At 40.5% G+C, this 21,738-nt stretch overlaps 1 protein-coding gene across 6 annotated transcripts in view; it reads left to right on the plus strand.

Moving 5' to 3' along the window:
* Window positions 1-21,738, plus strand: part of CACNA1G (calcium voltage-gated channel subunit alpha1 G) — a 341,842-nt gene that overhangs the window by 173,768 nt on the left and 146,336 nt on the right. For 3 of the 6 annotated variants that reach the window (XM_073588061.1, XM_073588057.1, XM_073588062.1), the window contains exons 25-26: window positions 13,077-13,127; window positions 21,390-21,541. In XM_073588061.1, the coding sequence (XP_073444162.1) occupies window positions 13,077-13,127; window positions 21,390-21,541 (203 nt within the window). The remainder of the gene's footprint in view (window positions 1-13,076; window positions 13,128-21,389; window positions 21,542-21,738) is intronic. The other 3 variants (XM_073588056.1, XM_073588058.1, XM_073588059.1) reach the window with 1 other exon arrangement.

A 21,738-nucleotide genomic window follows, 5' to 3' on the forward strand; every position in this document is an offset into this window, starting at 1 on the left:
CCTGACCGTGGACTTCGTTCCGACTATCCATCTGTTTAACCCTTTCTGCTCTGATCCGCTATCCTCCTGGTATTCTGACCTTGGACTCCTTGACTATCCTGACTCATGGCTTAGCTGTGAGAAGAGGCTCAGCTTCACATTTGCAATCACAAAAAGTGACTGCAGACTTGTAGCCTAAGGCCAGACAAGTTACCCCTTTAAGGCTACCCATTTTGCAAATTGGAAAATACAATAGTTTAGAAATGGTTGAAATCCAAGACAGTAGAATGTTTCTTTCTGGAATTTCAGCTCTATAAGCCTAACATCAATGTGAATGTGAAGGCTTTTTGCAGTTTCTAATAAACCTCTTAAATTATCTTTTATTTTAGAAATGCAAAACTGTAAGGTCCAAGCAATTATTTTACTTTACTGTGAAATTAGGAAGGCAGAAAAAGAAAATTGGGGAAAAAAAGACTGTTGGCTTATATATAAATATCATTCTACCAACCATGAATTTGCAAACTAGGAGTGAAGTTAAGCCCTATTGTTGTCCCACAGCAATTTAAATCTGAGATAGTCAGAGAAGGTCATAATAAGTATAGCTAAAAAAAATTATATTTGATATCTTTAAAAATTGTCAGTGTCATTATAATGTCCAAAATTGAGAAAAATTCTTAAAGCAGACCTGTCACTTTGCCTTGTATAATCTCACTGTTGCACTGTCTGTTGCTGGCTGCAGAATGAGTTATCTGAGAATCCATCAGTGAGCTCATTTTGATGGTCTAATGTGAGAATTTCCGACTGTCTTATCTGTTTGAGATTTTTTAGCTCCTTCCAATTGATCTATGACCACAAAAAACATCAGAGACAAATGTGCGGAAAATGCACAAGCCAAATGCTACAAAATTTTTAATAAAAATGTGTGCATCTAAGCTTAAAAAAGGTCTCTCCAGAGGTTGTCCACCCCCCACATAAAGACCAGAAATCTAGTATATGCATTGTTCACATTGATATTAACATTCTTAACCCCTTTACCCCTGAGGGTGGTTTGCACGTTAATGACCGAAGCCAATTTTTACAATTCTGACCACTGTCCCTTTATGAGGTAATAACTCTGGAACGCTTCCATGGATCCCGGTGATACTGACAGTGTTTTTTCGTGACATATTGTACTTCATGACTGTGGTAAAATTTCTTTGATATGACTTGTGTTTATTTGTGAAAAACATGGAAATTTGGCAAAAATTATGAAAATTTTTCAATTTTCCAACGTTGAATTTTTAGGCCATTAAATCACAGAGATATGGCACACAAAAAACTTATTAAGTAACATTTCCCACATGTTTACTTTACATCAGCACAATTTTGGAACCAAATTTTTTTTGTTAGGATGTTATAAGGGTTAAAAGTTAAACCAGGATTTCTCATTTTTACAGCACCATTTTTTTTTTTTAGGGACCACATCATATTTGAAGTCACTTTGAGGGGTCTATATCATAGAAAATACCCAAAAGTGACACCATTTTAAAAACTGCACCCCTCAAGGTTGTCAAAACCATCTTCAGGTGCTTCACTGGATTTTTACGAATGTTTAAAAAAATGAACATTTAACTTTTTTCACAAAAAATTTACTTCAGATCCAATTTTTATTTATTTTACCAAGGATAACAGGATACCCCAAACGTTATTGTGCAATTTGTCCTGAGTACGCTGATACCCCATATGTGGGGGTAAACCACTGTTTGGGCATATGGCAGAGCTCGGAAGGGAAGGAGCGCCGTTTTATTTTTTCAAAGCAAAATTGGCTGGAATTAAGATCGGACGCCATGTTGTGTTTGGAGAGCCCCTGATGTGCCTAAACAGTGGAAATCCCCCACAAGTGACATCATTTTGGAAATTAGACCCTCTAAGGAACTTATCTAGATGTGTGGTGAGCACTTTGAACCCCCAAGTGCTTCACAGAAGTTTATAACGTAAAGCCGTAAAAATAAAAAATCGGCACATGGCAGAGCTCAGAAGGGAAGCATCAGATTTTACTGTTATGGTTTGCAGGTGCCATGACTCACTGGGAGAACCCATGAGGTGCCAAAACAGCAGAACCCCCCATAAGTGACCCCATTTTACGAACTACACCTCTCCGTGAATTCATCTAGGGGTGCAGTGATCATATTGACACCATGGATGTGTCACAGAATTTTATACCATTGGGCAGCCAAGCGGAGAGACTCGGGAGGAACGGAGCGCTATTTGCCTATTCAAGTGAATGGGTCTGTGCACATGTCAGTGTGTTTCCACAGACCATGTGTCGGTGGGCAAAACACGCTGACATGTCCGTTTTTCAATATCAGCACGGGCCAAAAGACATCCAGCACACGTGCATACGCATAACACACATGGATGTCATCCATGTGACAATGTGACACGCATCGGCGCCGGCGAGGAAGCGTTACAGTAAGCGCTGTTCCCCGGTGCTGAACACGGCTCTCAACATTCTCCACTGCTTGTGCCGATCGCCGTGGTACTGATGCGGCACACGCATGCCACACGTGTGCCACAAGTATTACACATACAGACACTGACATCTCCGGTACCGGAAATATCAGGAATTGCGAAAGAGGAGTTATAGTGGGTTTTTCTGTTTGACTGCTGTCACACACTAAGGCCTGTTTCACACTTGCTTTTTTTTGCAGCGCGTTTTTCCCGCAAAAAAAACGCATTGAAAAACGCATACAAAAGCATACAACTGCTGCGTTTTTTTCAAGCATTTTTATGAGCATGCATGAAAAAAACGCAGCGTTTTTATGCGTTTTTAGAGCGTTTTTACCGCGTTTGCATTTTTTTCCAACATTAGGTGGCCCCTCACACTAACCCAAACTATGACTTTACTAACCCTAACCCTGACCCTAACCCTAACCCTGACCCTGACCCTAACCCTTAACCAAACCATACTTAACCCTAACCCTGACCCTAACCCTTAACCAAACCATACTTAACCCTAACCCTGACCCTAACCCTTAACCAAACCATACTTGACCCTAACCCTGACCCTAACCCTGACCCTAACCCTAACCCTGACCCTAACCCTAACCCTGACCCTAACCCTTAACCAAACCATACTTGACCCTGACCCTAACCCTGACCCTAACCCTGACCCTAACCCTAACCCTAACCCTGACCCTAACCCTTAACCAAACCATACTTAACCCTGACCCTAACCCTAACCCTAACCCTTAACCAAACCATACTTAACCCTAACCCTGACCCTAACCCTGACCCTAACCCTAACCCTGACCCTAACCCTGACCCTAACCCTAACCCTTAACCAAACCATACTTAACCCTGACCCTAACCCTTAACCAAACCATACTTAACCCTAACCCTGACCCTAACCCTAACCCTAACCCTGACCCTAACCCTAACCCTAAACCCCCTTAACTAACCCTAACTTTACCCAAACCCCTAAATTCCATTGTCTAAACTAATGGTAAAAAAAAAACGCATGTGCAAAAAAACGCATACATAAGCATGCCAATGCGCACATATGCTCACCATAGACTTATAATGGGTGTCTTGCTGTAAAAAAACGCATTGCGCGCGCATGCGTTTTTTTGAGGCAAATCGGACGCACAAAAAATGCAACAAGTTGCATTTTGTGCGTCCGAGCGCATACCGCAAAAAAATGCATGCGCGGTAAAACGCGTACAAACGCATGTGTAAGCGCACATAAGCGCATCCCATGCAAAGTATAGGAAAAAAAAATGCATGCGCTATTTAGCGCTAAATTACCGCGAAAAAAAACGCAAATGTGAAACCAGCCTAAAAGGCGCTTTTTATTGCAAAAAATATTTTTCATCACCATATTTTGAGAGCTATAATTTTCCATAGTTTGGCCCACAGAGTCATGTGAGGTCTTGTTTTTTGCGGGACGAGTTGACATTTTTATTGGTACCATTTTCGGGCACATGACTTTTTTTGATCGCTTTTTATTCCGATTTTTGGGAGGCAGAATGAACAAAAACCAGCAATTCATGAATTTCTTTGGGGGGGGGCGTTTACACCATTCCGCGTGTGGTAAAATTGATAAAGTGGTTTTATTCTTCGGGTTAGTATGATTTCAGCAATACCTCATTTATATCTTTTTTTATGTTTTGGGCTTTCATACAATAAAAACTATTTTATATAAAATATAATTATTTTTGCATTGCTTTATTTTGAGAGCTATAGCGTTTTTATTTTTCTAGTGATGGAGCTGTTTAGGGGCTTGTATTTTGTGGGACAAGATGACGTTTTCAGCGGTACCATGTTTAGCTATATCCGTCTTTTTGATCGCATGTTATTCCACTTTTTGTTCGGCGGTATGATGATAAAGCATTGTTTTTTATGGTGTTCACTAAAGGGGTTAACTAGTTGTACAGTTTTATTGGTCAGGTCATTACGGACGCGGTGATTCCAAATATGTGTACTTTTATTGTTTAGATTGTCTTTAAAATATTTATTTAGTGGTATAATCAATATTGATTTTTTTCTTTTTTTTTTAAATATTTTTAAAATAATTTATTTTTTTGTTTCTACTTTATTCTAACTTTTACACTTTGCCCCCCTATGGGACAATCATAGTCGTCATGAAAATGACGACATCGGGTTACCATGGCAGTGATCGGGACCCCGCAGGGTCTCCGATCCAAAGGCAGAGGGGCTGTCAGCCCTCTGCCTGCTCCTGGAATGCTGTGATCGTGTTCAATCGCAGCATTTCGGGGGTAAAAGTGCCGGGAGCGGTCTGTGAGTATCAGCTCATCACTATGAAGTACTATACCGTCCACAGTCAAATTGTGCCAGGTCACATGGATGGTATAGTACGTCACATGGCAGAAAGGGGTTAAAGAATAATCGTTGTTTTAATTGTTATTTCCTAAATCAATAGTATACATAAAAATAAGAAACTTCATAATATATCTTATCATAGAAATTTGCTTCTTTCTCCTCCTGGACTGATCTTTCACTAATAATTTAGTGGGTAAAATCTGTATTCAATGAATACAGATTTTCCCATTACTGAGATAGGAAATGACAATTGGGGGTTTTCAAATACTATGGTACAAGGAGTGGAGGGAGAGAAGCTAGAGGTAGACACAAACATTCTGCTGCAAGTTCTCCTGAAACGTCAGTTAGGCTATGTGCCCACGTAGCGTTTTTTAAACGCTCAGGAAACGGGTTCTCCTTCCCAGAAAACGGGCGTTTTTTTCCGCGCGTTTTTTATGCATTTTTTTCTACGCGTCTTTTGGACTATAGGAAATAGCCAAAAACGCAGACCTAAGTGGAAATTAATGAACATGCTGCGTTTTTTACCGCTAAGCGTTTCCTTAGCGGTAAAAAACGCATCCATTGGCACAAAAAGGCCAAAATGTATTTAAATGAATGGGATGCTTCTTTTAAGCTCTTTTGATGTGGTTTGACCCCGAAAGATGCATCAAAAACGCTTAAAAAAGCTACGTGGGCACACAGCCTTATAGTTCTTCATGGAAGTTTATGAGCACTAATTGTCATCTGCTATCTCTATAAAGGGGAAATTAAAATTTATTTACAGTTTTTCTTCCTATTTGTGACCAAATCATGAATGCCCTAGTCTTCGGTTTATATGAAGTATTTGCATATCACTATCGCCATCTAGTGTCCTTGTGTAAGAATACATTACAGTATAACATGCAGTGTGTTTAAAAGTATGGTATCCTGTATTTCACAACTATTACATGCAGAATGCACTTTTCCATAGAAATTTAAAAAACTTCAAGAAATGTCTTGTGTTTTATGTTTTTAGTTATTGCGTTTTTGCTCTAATTTATGAAGATTTTGGAGTTAGATATTTACCACTGTTTGGGTAAGGAAGTGTATTATTTGGTGAGCCTTTTTCTCCCTTCCTTTTGGAATCATTATCTGCATGCAGTGACATACTACACCATAGACTGGCTGGCATCTCTTTATTTCTGCACCAGTTTCCTTTGGATCTCTCAGATGCATTATCTACAGATAGTTTATGATATGTTCTCATTCATACCATCATCATCTACAGATATTATCCAGCAGTAATTCATTTCCTAATGTATACATCAGTTACTGAAACGTAAAAGCCTAGTATTCATAACTTTGACATCTTAATTAATACATCATACTATGCATTCCAACGTCGTATCAAAATCCTAAAAGTATTGTAATAAAAATTATGTAATAATAATGTTACAGTACTAATCATACTTGTGTGATAATGTTGGGAATGACAAAGACAAAATTAATTCTCTCAACACATATAAAGGGATTAGCCACTATTAACATATGTATTGTATACATGATGTTGTGGCACTTACTCATATACTGTATAAGTATTACAGGTTCTCCTCCTACACGTGTTAGTGAAGCCTTCTTGATATACTGCATAGGTTTCCTGTTCACAAAATGACAATCATGTAGCCTACACATTTGTTAAATTTAAGTAGCCAACCCCTTTAGTTATATGACAACATTATTATCATCATACTGTGAAGTCTGACCATACACAAATGTATTAAACATGCTATAATGACAATACTGCCCTCAAAAATGCAGCAGTGGTGTAACTATCCTCACAATATGATGCTACCTGTTAAGGAAGAATCACACGGCCATATAACTTGGACGAGGATCGCTACGCATTGCTCGGACTGGCCGTCGGCTCTCCCGACCTGAGTTTGACAGTTGCCCAGTTGCCTAGAAATACATGCTGTCACACTCGGGTCGAGAGAGCCGACGGCCAGTCCGGGCATTGCGTTGCGATCACCCGCTGACTTATACGGCCATGTGACTCTTCCCTTATTGTCATGATGTTATGGGCTCACCTGGTTCACAGCACGGACCAGAGGCGATGATGCAGCAGAAATGGACATGCCAGACAACACATGGATCAGTGATGACTAGAACAGCAGGGCATGTTGGACTGCAGATGGACAAGAATAGCTGTCAGTAAGAGATGCAGTTGGAAGGCAACTACACAGAGGAACAGCAGAGAAGTATGTGCAGTAGGATATCTCATAGCAGGAATATGGTAACATGGGAATAGCAGAGATTTATATGCAATCAGGTATTTGGCAACAGGGATACGGTTAACCACAGGAAAAGCAGAGGTGTACATGCAATAGTTGTTTCAGCACAGTTTATGAGCAAAACAAGTTTGTAACTTGTAACTTGACAATAGTATAAGCGCAAACAGGACCTTGCAGCAGAGGTGCGGCACATTATTTTCAGAGACGAAGGTGTAAACAACTCTGAGAACATTAGAGAGAAGTTTGTAATCTGGAATCGTGATAGCAGTATAGTAAGTGTGGGCAACACCCACAGATGCTGGACTGGGTTTGGAAAAAAATGCTGGGCGTTCAATGGAAGTTGGGAATAGCAGAAATGATAATTATACACCGGCTGGAGGTTCGCCAAATGGAAGGTGAAGCCAACTCCTGACAAACACATTGTTGCTGAACTATGCTTTCTCAATACTCACGCAGTGGGCTCCTGCCTGAGTGAGGGTGAAAACATCAGTGGTGTTTGCCGGGCTACCACTGTAACCCACACAGACTAGCATAAAGGGAGACGCCATAGGCGAAGGAAGCAAGACCCGGCACTGGAGCCAGGACATGTGAGTACAACATGATTTCCACTGAGCTACAGTTATCATGACAACAATTGTCTGCTTTGATCAAAGAAAAAGATCAACAAAAAGTTGATGTATCTTGGAGATTTGATGGAAAAATATAAATTCTGCTATTTACCACATTTACAGAAGGCATTGCTATCTAATACACAATCGTCAGAGAGCTACAGTGATGCACAGCGTTCGTTAGTGAGGATTACACTGATGATCAATCCAACATTGGCACTATGTCTGACAATTGCTGAGAATGCTATCACAGGCATCATAAGCATGAGGATATACTGTAGTCATGCCACTGACCATACTAACCGTGACATCAGATTAATAACCTTAATGACTAAGAAATCATAGGGGCCGATTCATCAAAGCTTTTACAAAAGAAAACTTGTAAAAATCTTGGCGTTTTCACGTGAGTTTAAAGCAGCTGTGTGGAAATGAGTGGAGCTGTGGAATGGACGGGGTGTTGCCACATAAGTCCAAGCCACAGAGAAGATGCGCCAAATTCATGTAGTATTGTGTGCCGCTTAATTTGGCACATTGAACTCCAATGAGCCCTTTACCGCGTCTTGCATGCACTATGACTCTCTTAATGAATTGTCCCCACAGTGTCGGTATGTCTGCTCATGCCAACACTCAAACTGTAAGACTAACAATGATGTCACTGACTTCATAATAGTGACCATGGAAACGCTGTCGCACTCTCTGCCATGCGATCACATCATTATTGTAACAATGCCATAACAGACCTTACAATGCTGACTTTGGCAACGCTGACATCACAATGTTAACCTTGTTGTCACCATTGACATCTTTTTGTTCACCTGACAAGGCAGCCTTTGTGAGTCTGCTCATAATAATACACTAATTCATACAGTTGACCTAACGGCATAAGAATGTTTCCTTGTTATAATGATTTAAAGACATAGCTGCTTGGACATAGATTTAAAGCAGTTTCCCATAATTAACATTTATCATCATCCACATGAAAATTTTCTGGGCTGAAAAATTCTACTCTATAAATTATAATAGATTGCTAACAGACATTGATGAGTATGTGCATTTCTTGTATATTCTTGCTCTATCGAATAACAATTTAACGGGTTAGTATGGTACCTAAGTTTCCTTTCTAAATATCTATCTTTACATTCAAACCAGTTTTGTAATTGGATTTTTTATAAAAAAAAATTTTTCTTTTTACTTCACTTCCTGTGATGTTTCTTGTGAGAAGAGTCTCCAACGGGACTTCACAGGAGGCCGAGGCTGCGCTTACTTCTCCGCATTGTCTATCTCCCTTCCTAGAAAGGGACGTCTTCAGGAGGTGGCGCTGCAATTATTTACTCCAGTTTCTTGCAATGCTGCCCTTTGAGAATATCCTGGATCCATGATGATATCATCTGTGGGAGACGTGAGCTCAGCGCCGCCACTCTACTTCTATTTCTCCCTCTGCTGCTTCTAACTGTGAAAGAAGATGGGATGGAGATAGAAGCAGTGTGAGTCACACCAGCAGTGCCCCCACAGCTTCCAACACTGCCCTCAAACCAATCATCATTAGGGAGCGCCATTGTTGTCAGTCACTCAGTCTTGTTCCAAAGTTAGAATCAGCAGTAGCAGAAATAGAAATGGAGTGCCGGCGCTGCACTCACCTTTTCCACAAATTCTATCACTGTGACTATGGATCCAGGGCATCTTCAGAGGGATGCAATGCAAGAAGCCGTATAACATAACAGCAGCGCTGCTTTCTGATGACGTCCTGTTCCAGGAGATGAACTAGATGCTGCAAGGAAGTGAGTGCAGCACCAGCCTCCTGTGATGTCCTATCTGAGACTCCTCTCAAATGAATTGTCACAGGAAGTGAAGCAAAAAACACACTTAGGCATTAGCTGGATAGAGAGAAGTGTAGGGTATTGTATATAAAGTTAATTATAAAAGTGGTCAGGGTGTAATGATCGTTAGAAAGGACATTTTAGGTACCAAACCACCCCTTTAAACATACAATATATTATCTGTGCCAGGTTAGTAGACAGGCATCGTCTGAGGGTAGACAATCATTATAAATACAGGTCAGTTACTGTGCCAAACCTCTTGGGTTCTGATATAAAAATTTCAAACTCAAATTTAAATTGTTTCTTAGCTGGAAAGATACTTTACTTACCCAACCTGCTTTGTTCTACAGATATTAGAGGCTGTTGAATAAGGTACTCGACTATCAGCTAACATTTTCACGAAGTTTGTGGCTAGTGTTCATCCATCCCAGGATATTTTTAGTAGAACTCAGTGTTTCTCGTTGTGACACAATGTAACGTCTTGATAAGGTCATTATCAGCAAGGGGAAGGAGAGTTTGTAAGAACACTTCTGTTTTTCATGTGCAGTCTTTGTTTTCCAAAATATCGACCGGCCATAACGTTTCCATCTAATTTTCTAATGCATCTACAAAAAAAATGAAGTAACTTTCAAATATTAAATTGCTTAAAAAACACTTACTGTATTTTATCACCAGCTCCTATGCAGATGTATGTGTCTCCATGATAACAGAAAACAAAGAAACTCTATGCACTGCAGCCTGATCCTTAGAGCTATTGGCACCTATGTGTCCGAGCCCCTGTGTAGAACCAGTATCTTAAAGGGAATTTGTCACCTCCTTTTTTGAGATATCATATAATGATATCATTCAATTGTGTGTCACATAAGGATTCTCTTAGTACTTTTGCTTCCCCCTGACCCCACACCTTTCATTCATAAATACCTTGTTTATATCGGTTCAGATGTATGCAAACTGCCACTGTCCGGTCCGCTGGGCGGGGCTTATTCACCTGCTCCCCCCCCCGTCTTGCTCTACGGATTTCTTCTTGTGTAGAGCAAGACAGGGAGGGGGGAGCAGGTGAATAAGCCCCGCCCATCGGACCGGACAGCGGCAGTTTACATACATCTGAACCGATATAAAAAAGGTATTTATGTATGAAAGGTGCGGGGTCAGGGGGAAGCAAAAGTACTAAGAGAATCCTTATGTGACACACAATTGAATGATATCATTATATGATATCTCAAAAAAGGGGTGACAGATTCCCTTAAGGCCCTGTCACAGTAAACGATGCACCAGCGATCCCGACAACGATATGACCTTGTCAGGATCACTGGTGCCTCGCTACATGATTGCTGGTGAGCTGCCAAACAGGCAGCGTCACCAGCAATCAGGACCAGTGAGGGCGCTGTTATCTAAGGTAAATATTGGGTAACTAAGCGCGCGCGTCACTTAGTTACCCGCTATGCACCTTAGATACCTGCGTGCTCACGCTAGGACGCTGGTATCTAAGGTAAATATTGGGTAACTAAGCACGTGCAGCACTTAGTTACCTGCTGTTTACCTTGGATACCAGCGTCCTAGCACGAGCACGTAGGTATCTAAGGTACACAGCGCATAACTAAGTGACGCATGCGCTTAGTTACCTGATATTCACCTTAGATACCAGCTCCCAGCCTCTGCTTATAGCGCTGGGAGCTCGCTGATTGTCGGTCTCCCGCTGCCACATACAGCGATGCGGGAGACCAACGATCAAAATATGGCCCAGGACATTGCTGCACGACCAGTGATACCCGGCGGGGGGGCTGGTCGCTGATGTGTGTCACACAGTGAGATCGCTGGCGAGATCGCTGTTGCGTCACAAAATCAGCGATCTCGCTGTGTGTAACGGGGCCTTAACACTATATAGCGGTAATATTGGTCTTTGTATAGTATCTTGTTCGGTAACTATATAGTAGTATTATTCCATTGTGCAGTCATATAGTGTCATTATTGGTATTATTGTTTTTTTGTATAGTGTGTTTTGTTATGTAACACTATTGCGATGATATTTATCATTGTGGTAATATTTGGTTCTAGTATAGTGGCAACATTGGCATATTATAGCAATCATTGTATAGTTATAATATAACAATGTATAAATGTGGATACATATCCATTAGGGTTTGTGACCCTCAACTGTTAAGACCCAGCCATGGCCCTGAAATATGAGTGCAGGGTAAATCTACCATATACAGGGTAAAAACTAGCCCCACACTCTTCAGTGCTTGTGGTTGTATGGAAGCACAAAACATCCCACTGCTACACATGTCCTTATTTAGAAATTAGAGGACAAGGAGCAGCAAGTACAAATTATTTTTAATATAAGTAAATATGTCAGTACATAGTATAACACGAAAAACATTTTACAAAAGTTAAAAGATGTGCAAACGAGGAAAGGACACCGAACCTGAATGCTCCCATCACATAGTTAAATAGAACCACTTAGGAATACTGAGGGAAGAGGTAAAGTATCAGTGGACACCTGAAGCCATGGTTTAAGCAGTCAGCAAGTAGAAAAGAACTTATGGAAGTAGTGTACCTGTTACTTATGAAGTATGGGGGAAATCAGGAAGGTGCAGGATGGTGGACGAACCCCAACGCGCGTTTCGCTTATACGTTCTTGTGCTTTCTCAAGTCCTCATGTACAACAGAGAAATAAATGGTTGAGCTTCCAGGTCTTTAAAGTTAAATCCAACATTCTTGATTGGGATCTAATTAAAATATAATCACATTGTGCAATAAGATAACCAACCATGTAACTCTGCATTATTGTAATATAATCATATCCCAATGAAGACTATTGAATGATAGCTCTGATGAATTAACCTGTAAGCAGAACCACTTTTTAGGATAAGATTACACAGTTTGTTATAATCTGTTACCATAGAGATACATAGTTTTCCATAGGAGCTTAATACACTGAACTGTAATACGTGTTTAATTGACTACAGTGTTTGCAAAAGTTTTTATTTAATGTTTCATGTTAGATGCAAGGCTACAAAGATGGGCCTTGCCTTAAAGTAAATCTGTCAGCAGGGTTTTTTCTAGCCTTATATGTAAGCAGCATAATGTAGAGACAAATAACCTGATTCCAGCGATGTGTCACTGACTGGGCTAACTGCTGTAATTTTCTCAGCAGGAGATTATCACTAGAGGACTAGTAAACCTGCTGCCAGGTAGTCCTCCATATTCATGAGCTCTGTATAACTCCACCCCCACCACTGTTTGCCAGCTTTCTGCCTATGCAAGTATAAACAGAAACAAGCCAATCAGTGGTGTGGGCGGGGTTATACAGAGCTCAGCATTCAGAGAACTGACAGCTCTACAAAAGATAAAGCAGAGATTTTGTCAAAAGTACAGCAAGCAGTCCACCATGTTATACACCTCTGGAATCGGGATCTCCACCTCTACATTATGCTGCTCTCAGATGGGGTAACAAAAACTTGGTGAAAGATTCTCTTTAAACTACAGTCTTTGACAACTTACCATAAAGTTTGATACCAAAAGTGAGTTATCATACTAGGCAAATATCAAAGTGTACTACAACATCGGGAACAGTAATTAACAGCATGTCATTCTTTTAGATCTAATGCTGGATGATACAATGTTGGAGCACTCAGCCAGTCCAACACAAGGTACTGGCAGATCTGGTGTATTGTCCCAGCACAGTGACTTTGTCGTGTAACTAATTGCTGTCTGATGTCAGACGTCAACTAAGCTGTGTGTGAAGTCTTGTTTGTTATCTCATGGCTCACACATTTCATCTTGGTGTTAAAATTCACAAGAGTCATCACACAAGAGACACTACATACTTTAGCATTCCACATGGAAATGTCTGACATAAAAAAAGAACAATTTAATAAGCAGCTAAAAATAGAGAGTGCCTGGTAACTGATGGCACCAGTCTGTTTAATTATTTGATTGATAATGCTTTAACCTACATATAATCCATTTTATTGAAGTGGTACCACTTCCCTTGCTAAGAATCAACTAGTTGGTCCTTTAAGAAAATGTATGCAAATTAGCTGTCAGGTGGCGCTATGGAGATAGTTTTAGTTTTTATATTCTGAAGATCTGTTTTTCATACTGTATTGTGTGGTGCCATTACCATGAGACAGGTTTTTGTGGCTCGTAGATAACATGTTGTTACTGTCACTGTCACCAGTAAATAGCGGCCATCAAGAGCAAAAAGAAATGAATTGTATTGCTATGTCCATGTAAATGAGTGGGAAAAAGTGGTGGCATGTTAATACATATCGTTTAGATACTACGCTACAAGGAATGGAGTGTGTCACAGACTACTAAAGCGCACTGTACATAGCATAGTCTTAGAATGTCAGAAAAAAATTAAAACGACGTAACGTGTGATTGCAGCGCTGGTCTCAGCAGTTTTTTCTCCTTATATTGTGCACTGACAGTGCGCTCTCTTGCTGGTTCATCATTTTTCATTCGAGCTGGCGAAGTATTGCATTGTCACTGTGCTCTGAGAAGAATATCGCACAGTGACAAGGTCCCTACTGAGCACATGTCGAAATTTACAACCGACACATGGTCAATAGAGCAGGGAATAGCCCAGCCTCTGAAAATGATGACAACAGAGCAGCGGCTGTAGCAGTGACCACAGCTTCTGCTCCCTGATGACTACTCCAACATGTAATAGGAGTTCTCAAATGAAGCATCATCAAACAGTAAGTAGGTTAAAAAAATAAAGCAGTTAGATCGCGTAGTGAGCTATCAATAGGAACTTTTTAATTAAAGTATATTAGAAAAGAGATTAGATTATGACATTATAGATTTAGGATTATAATGTTCGTTCCAGCCCACCCCAGTTCTGAGAGATGGTCACGAGCCACATCCAGAGCCCCCTGAGTAGTGACACCCTGACAGCCCACATTAGTTACACCTATATGCCCTCCTCCATTGTAGGTAGTATTCTTACATCTAGAAATTCCCACCTTGCCCCAATCAGTGTGCAGGGAGTGCCTGATGCCAGAATGCCATCTCATCCAGCTTCAAGCAAACAACCCTCTACCTGGCAATATAATCCTTTCTCCAGCTTAAAATATTAACCTATTACCCCAGTGGTCAGTATATGTGCATCTTGATCTGCTCTTATCTACAGAACGAAGTCACCATCTGGTCACCGGATCTTCATAGTGGTTGACTAGATTTGATAGTAGCGCACCAAGCTGGCAAACAGAAATTGGGGACCCGTGCTCTATAGTCTGTTATTGTTAATCTATTAACTAAATAAATGAAACGAACTAGTACAACTAGTCAGATGAACACGTGAAAAAAAACTTCATTTTAGAGAAATCCTGAATTTAGTGGATTATATCGTATTTTAAGATAAAGAACGTAAAACACAAAAACTGTTGAGAGAAACAATCACTTTTTTATTTTGCATTTAGAATTGAGGATACATAATATTGTGCGATTCGTATTCTTGGACCAAATGGACAGCCATTTTGACACAGTCCTACCTTTTTCCTGCAGCTACCATTAGAGAAAGGATATTGCATAGCGTTCCCAACATAAAACTAAAAGGAATGTCTTCCCCCTTACAGTAGTAATGGCTGCAGGCAGCCAGAGTGTTTTCATTTATTTCTATGAGTGAATGAAATCAGGCGATTTGGAGCTCTATGTGTTAGGAAATTATAAATAGTATCAACTTAATACAAATGTAATACATTTGTCAGAGCCCTAAGTAGAGGGAGGGGGTCAATTCTGAGCTATTCTCTGGGGTCCTATGATTTCTGTCTATACACTGCTGGCACATAGAGCTATTTTTTTTAATCCTCGTTGGCAAAAACAAGTAATTGCATTGTTTGCCTTTTACATAAGATATACGGTACTTAGGTTCTGACTTTAAACATATAGCTTAGTAAGACAAATCAGAGGAAAATTGTTGGGAAATATCTCTGGTATTTTTGTCATTTCCATTTTGTATACTTACAGTGGCATGTAAAAGATTGGGCAGCCTTGGTCAAAATTACTGTTGTTATGAAGAGTTAATCAAATTGAAGGTGAAATGATCTCTAAAAGATCTAAAGTTATATATATATAATATATATTCATCTTCTACATTTTAAAAACTACAAAAAGTTGAATTGTTGATGCAAAAAATTGGGCACCCTGCATGGTTAGTACCTAGAAGCACCCCCTTTTGCAAGTATCACAGCCTGTAAACGTTGTTTGCAGCCAACCAAGAGTTTTTCAATTCTTGTTTGAGGGATTTTCGTCCATTCTTCCTTGGAAAATTCTTCCAGTTCTGTGGGTCGTCTTGCATGCACTGCAATTTGGAGGTCTAGCCATAGATTTTCAATGGTGTTCAGATCAGGGGACTGTGAGAGCCATTGTAAAACCTTCAGCTTGCGCCTTTTGATGTAGTCTATTGTGGATTTTTACGTGTGTTTTGGTTCATTATCAATTTGTAGAAGCCATCCTCTTTTCAACTTCAGCTTTTTTACAGATGATGTTGTGTTTTTCTCCACACATACCTTTGATCATTGTGGCCAGAGAGTTCTATTTTAACCTCATCAGTTCACAAGACTTGTTACCAAAAGGCATCGCACTTGTTTAAATGTTCTTTTACATACTTCTGATGCTGACATTTATGATGAGGAAGCAGGAAAGGTTTTCTTCTGATGACTATTCCATGAAGGCTATATTTGTGCAGGAGTTCTGATTTGCCTCTCTAGCAATCCTATGAGCAGCTCTCACTGAAATTTAGCTTAAAAAGGCTTCTTATAGCCTTCTTTTACTTTGTGGTCCTCCACCATATTCATTTTCAAAGAGCTAGTCAGCTGCTTAGAAGAGCCCAGGGCTGCTGTTAGCACAAGGTTAAAGGAGGCTTGTTTTTTTTTTATAAAGCTGGGAAATTTGCATCACCTGGCCTTTCCTGTCGAGATAGTGAACAAGCCATTACCCTGAAATTAAGGTATGAAACCTTAGTCAAAGTTATCTGAGCACAAAAATCTACAAGGTGCCTAAACTTTTGCATCGTTCCATTTTCCTTTTTGTAATTTTTAAAATGTAAAAAATGACAAATATATTCTGTTTCTAAAATACAAAGGGAAACTTTAGACCTTTTAGAGATCATTTCATCTTCAACATGCTTAACTGTTCACAATAATAGTCATTTTGCCTAGGGGTGCGCATACTTTTACTTGACACTGTACTGATGGAACGGTTTGGTAGATTTTTTTTTTATTACTGCAGGAGGATGTGTTGAAAGATAATAGGTAATAATCAGAATTCCTAGCCATCAGCAATATAATATACTTAAAGAGGACCTATCACTTAATAAAATTGAGTTAAATACCCTGTAAAAAGAATCCTTGAGCCCTGTTGATTCTGCTGCTTTTTCCATTTTATGCTGTGTCATTTCATTGCAGTGATATTCACATTTTTTGTTTTTTGTGTGCAGTATGTGAAATTTCTGCTTATAGTTCAACTGGTTGTTTCTTGACAGTCTTCTCAGGGGTCATGCGCTTTTACCCCTTCTTCTCAGATGCTGCCAATCACAGCTTGGCAGAGTATAAGATCCCTAGAGTACTATATGAGCTGCAGTTGAGGTTGGGATGAATGTGTTGGGGTGAAAGCGCACACCCATAGAAAAGACTCTATAGAAACTCCCAGTTGTTGCACTACAAGCAGAGATTCACATAGAGCTCCAAATGTAACAAATGTGAATATCTCATCAATGGAGCGACACTAAAAAAAACAAGGAAAAAAAGACAATCAGAGTAGCCCAGAGATTTTTACAAGGTGTTTAACATAATTTTTTGAGCAAGTGACAGGTCCTGTTTAAGAATGTTTGGTCTGTCATTGAGCCCTTCATTTTCTTATGATAATATTCTTCAGTGTTACTAGTTGCTTTGAAGCAATCACATTATTGGTATGAATGATTACATGATTATTTTCACATAGAGAAAGAATACATGTGAGCTCCTTGCTGGCTCTGTACATGATTGCTTCAAACTACAACTGATTGATCCATTATTGCTACACTGCTGATCATCACCCAACGAACCTGAAAAATGCTGGATGGCCAGGTGAAATTATATTTTGTACTGTACAAATGAGTGTGCGCACTGAGCAATCTATTCCAGTTTGTTCAGTGTATATCGTTTACGACCGCCGATCAACAAAGAAGGAGCTGATCGGAGGTGATTTAGTGCCCTAGTGGACATGAACGCTAAACTACGTATATATGTTGTGAAAGATTAACTGTGTAGCTGCAGGCAAAGTGGGACTGGTGCAGGCAGAGACAGGAACAAAACACAAAATAAACCCCTTTCTTGGCTGATTAGTAGTTAGCCAATGGCTTCCTCAACTATACTGTTGGCCTTCAGCACTCAAAAAAGAAGCCAAAAGGATGTGTGTTACCTCACACTAATAGCACCAATGCAGAGCATCTGTGATCTTTAACACAGAGTATCTTAGACACCTTCTGCCTCCCCATCACCTTCTGCCTCCCCATCACCTTTTGCCTCCCCATTTAAAGTGCACACACTGAACTAATTTCTAAATCCAGTAATGAACCTTTCCAAACACTTGAATGATGCGCCTCACTGGCAAACGTACATATGTTTCCACAAAACTCTCGGAGTTACCAAAGCAATTGGCAAAGTATAATTTACTAGGGATATTCAGTTTTCCTGGATTCCTTATACCTCGCGTAGCTTTTCCTGGCTAAGATGTGTGTGTGTGTGTATATATATACACTCACTGGCCACTTTATTAGGTACACCATGCTAGTAAGGGGTTGGACCCCCTTTTGCCTTCAGAACTGCCTCAATTCTTCGTGGCAGAGATTCAACAAGGTGCTGGAAGCATTCCTCAGAGATTTTGGACCATATTGACATGATGGCATCACACAGTTGGCGCAGATTTGTCGGCTGCACATCCCTGATGCGAATCTCCCGTTCCACCACATCCCAAAGATGCTCTATTGGATTGAGATCTGGTGACTGAGGAGGCCATTTGAGTACAGTGAACTCATTGTCATGTTCAAGAAACCAATCTGAGATGATTCGAGCTTTATGACATGGCGCATTATCCTGCTGAAAGTAGCCATCAGATGTTGGGTACATTGTGGTCATAAAGGGATGGACATGGTCAGCAACAATACTCAGGTAGGCTGTGGCGTTGCAACGATGCTCAATTGGTACCAAGGGGCCCAAAGAGTGCCAAGAAAAAATTCCCAACACCATGACACCACCACCACCAGCCTGAACCGTTGATACAAGGCAGGATGGATCCATGCTTTCATGTTGTTTACGCCAAATTCTGACCCTACCATCCGAATGTCGCAGCAGAAATCGAGACTCATCAGACCAGGCAACGTTTTTCCAATCTTCTACTGTCCAATTTCGATGAGCTTGTGCAAATTGTAGCCTCAGTTTCCTGTTCTTAGCTGAGAGGAGTGGTACCCAGTGTGGTCTTCTGCTGCTGTAGCCCATCTGCCTCAAAGTTCGACGCACTGTGCGTTCAGAGATGCTCTTCTGCCTACCTTGGTTGTAACGGGTGGCAATTTGAGTCACTGTTGCCTTTCTATCAGCTCGAACCAGTCTGCCCATTCTCCTCTGACCTCTGGCATCAACAAGGCATTTCCGGCCACAGAACTGCCGCTCACTGGATTTTTTTTCTTTTTCGGACCATTCTCTGTAAACCCTAGAGATGGTTGTGCGTGAAAATCCCAGTAGATCAGCAGTTTCTGAAATACTCAGACCAGCCCTTCTGGCACCAACAATCATGCCACGTTCAAAGGCACTCAAATCACCTTTCTTCCCCATACTGATGCTCGGTTTGAACTGCAGGAGATTGTCTTGACCATGTCTACATGCCTAAATGCACTGAGTTGCCGCCATGTGATTGGCTGATTAGAAATTAAGTCTTAACACACAGTTGGACAGGTGTACCTAATAAATTGGCCAGTGAGTGTATATATATATATATATATATATACACTCACTGGCCAATTTATTAGGTACACCTGTCCAACTGTGTGTTAAGACTTAATTTCTAATCAGCCAATCACATGGCGGCAACTCAGTGCATTTAGGCATGTAGACATGGTCAAGACAATCTCCTGCAGTTCAAACCGAGCATCAGTATGGGGAAGAAAGGTGATTTGAGTGCCTTTGAACGTGGCATGATTGTTGGTGCCAGAAGGGCTGGTCTGAGTATTTCAGAAACTGCTGATCTACTGGGATTTTCACGCACAACCATCTCTAGGGTTTACAGAGAATGGTCCGAAAAAGAAAAAAAATCCAGTGAGCGGCAGTTCTGTGGCCGGAAATGCCTTGTTGATGCCAGAGGTCAGAGGAGAATGGGCAGACTGGTTCGAGCTGATAGAAAGGCAACAGTGACTCAAATTGCCACCCGTTACAACCAAGGTAGGCAGAAGAGCATCTCTGAACGCACAGTGCGTCGAACTTTGAGGCAGATGGGCTACAGCAGCAGAAGACCACACTGGGTACCACTCCTCTCAGCTAAGAACAGGCATCTGATGGCTACTTTCAGCAGGATAATGCGCCATGTCATAAAGCTCGAATCATCTCAGATTGGTTTCTTGAACATGACAATGAGTTCACTGTACTCAAATGGCCTCCTCAGTCACCAGATCTCAATCCAATAGAGCATCTTTGGGATGTGGTGGAATGGGAGATTCGCATCAGGGATGTGCAGCCGACAAATCTGCGCCAACTGTGTGATGCCATCATGTCAATATGGTCCAAAATCTCTGAGGAATGCTTCCAGCACCTTGTTGAATCTCTGCCACGAAGAATTGAGGCAGTTCTGAAGGCAAAAGGGGGTCCAACCCGTTACTAGCATGGTGTACCTAATAAAGTGGCCAGTGAGTGTATATATATATATAGGGAAATATAGCAATTGTCCTGCCACTATCTCACAGCGTACTAGTAATATGCATACATCTACAGAAAAACACAATAAAAATAGCAAGGATTATACAATGGCTAGGAAACCACTGATAGCACATCGCTATGTGGCGCTCCATAAGTTGGAGTTTTGTATTTTTGTTAATCCGGCAGTGACTCAGGGAAGGGAACAAATACTGTCAATCTGTGGGCTCATACTGATCTGCTAATGAACAAAATATAGCCTAGCTGCCAAATAGCCAGAAACCAATATGTATGCAAATGTGGTTTTTCAGAGTTTTTTACTGATCAATTGTGTTTTGAGTGGAACAGGAAAGTATAGGATCATGTAAATCCCAGTATTGTGCTCCAATATGAATGCAATGTACAAGTAGATGAGCATCTGCCATTCACTCCATGTAGAATACCTAGGTGCTCTTATAATAATGGCTGGAATTCCTTAACCTACACAACTCATTATGTGGTAAAGTCGTTCTCAGTTTCAGTATTTATGTTCCACTATGCACAATGTATTCCGTGCTTTTCATTCTGTTCTCTGCATTTTCATCTCTTCTTCTACAAGTTCTTCCATAGGATGTTCGTAAGTTTTGTGTTTGGGACAAGTCCTTTTGTTGAAGTTTTTATCTGTCCTCACGTTTTGTCATCTGTACAGTGAATTCTGAATCTGTAATGTGACTTGGATATTTTCTATGTGCAAGTAGATAATGTCTACACTAGTTACCGGGGACAAATTTGAAAAATAATAGCAATCATAAAAATCTGAAATATGTGTTACATTTAATTGTGTATGAAGTTTTGCAATTTTATTTCTCTTATGTTTATGCATTAGTTATCTGATCTAAAGCATGGCAACTGCAAGTGCATGGGGTGCATGCATGACTGGGAGAAGGCATACGTGGCCAGAGGTCTCAGAAATGATTTGTTCTGTTAGAAGTAACACATTGCACAGGAGTCCTAATTGAATGCACTATGTGTTTGCCTTCTTTGTAGAAGCCCAGTGCAAGCCTTATTATTCCGAGTACTCCCATGCGCGTCTTCTCATACATCATATGTGCACAAGTCACTACCTGGATCTTTTTATTACCGGGGTTATTGGACTTAATGTTGTTACTATGGCCATGGAACACTACCAGCAGCCAAAGGTAAAAGAAAAAATTACCTTTGTAATATCGAAAATTAGTTTCAAAAAGTTATTTATCTGATCTTTGTTTTTTAGGAGCGCACTGCTACTACTACTGACTACTTGTTTCCTGCTTGCTGAGGATTGACAGTTCAAACCAGCGGCATCACGAAGCTGGCCTAAACTGTTCACTCTTGATACTGCATGCATCGGAGGGGG

This window comes from Dendrobates tinctorius, unplaced genomic scaffold (assembly GCF_039654945.1).
Source record: "Dendrobates tinctorius isolate UK_male_01 unplaced genomic scaffold, ASM3965494v1 ptg000103l, whole genome shotgun sequence".
In the NCBI taxonomy this organism is placed as follows: Eukaryota; Metazoa; Chordata; class Amphibia; order Anura; family Dendrobatidae; genus Dendrobates; species Dendrobates tinctorius.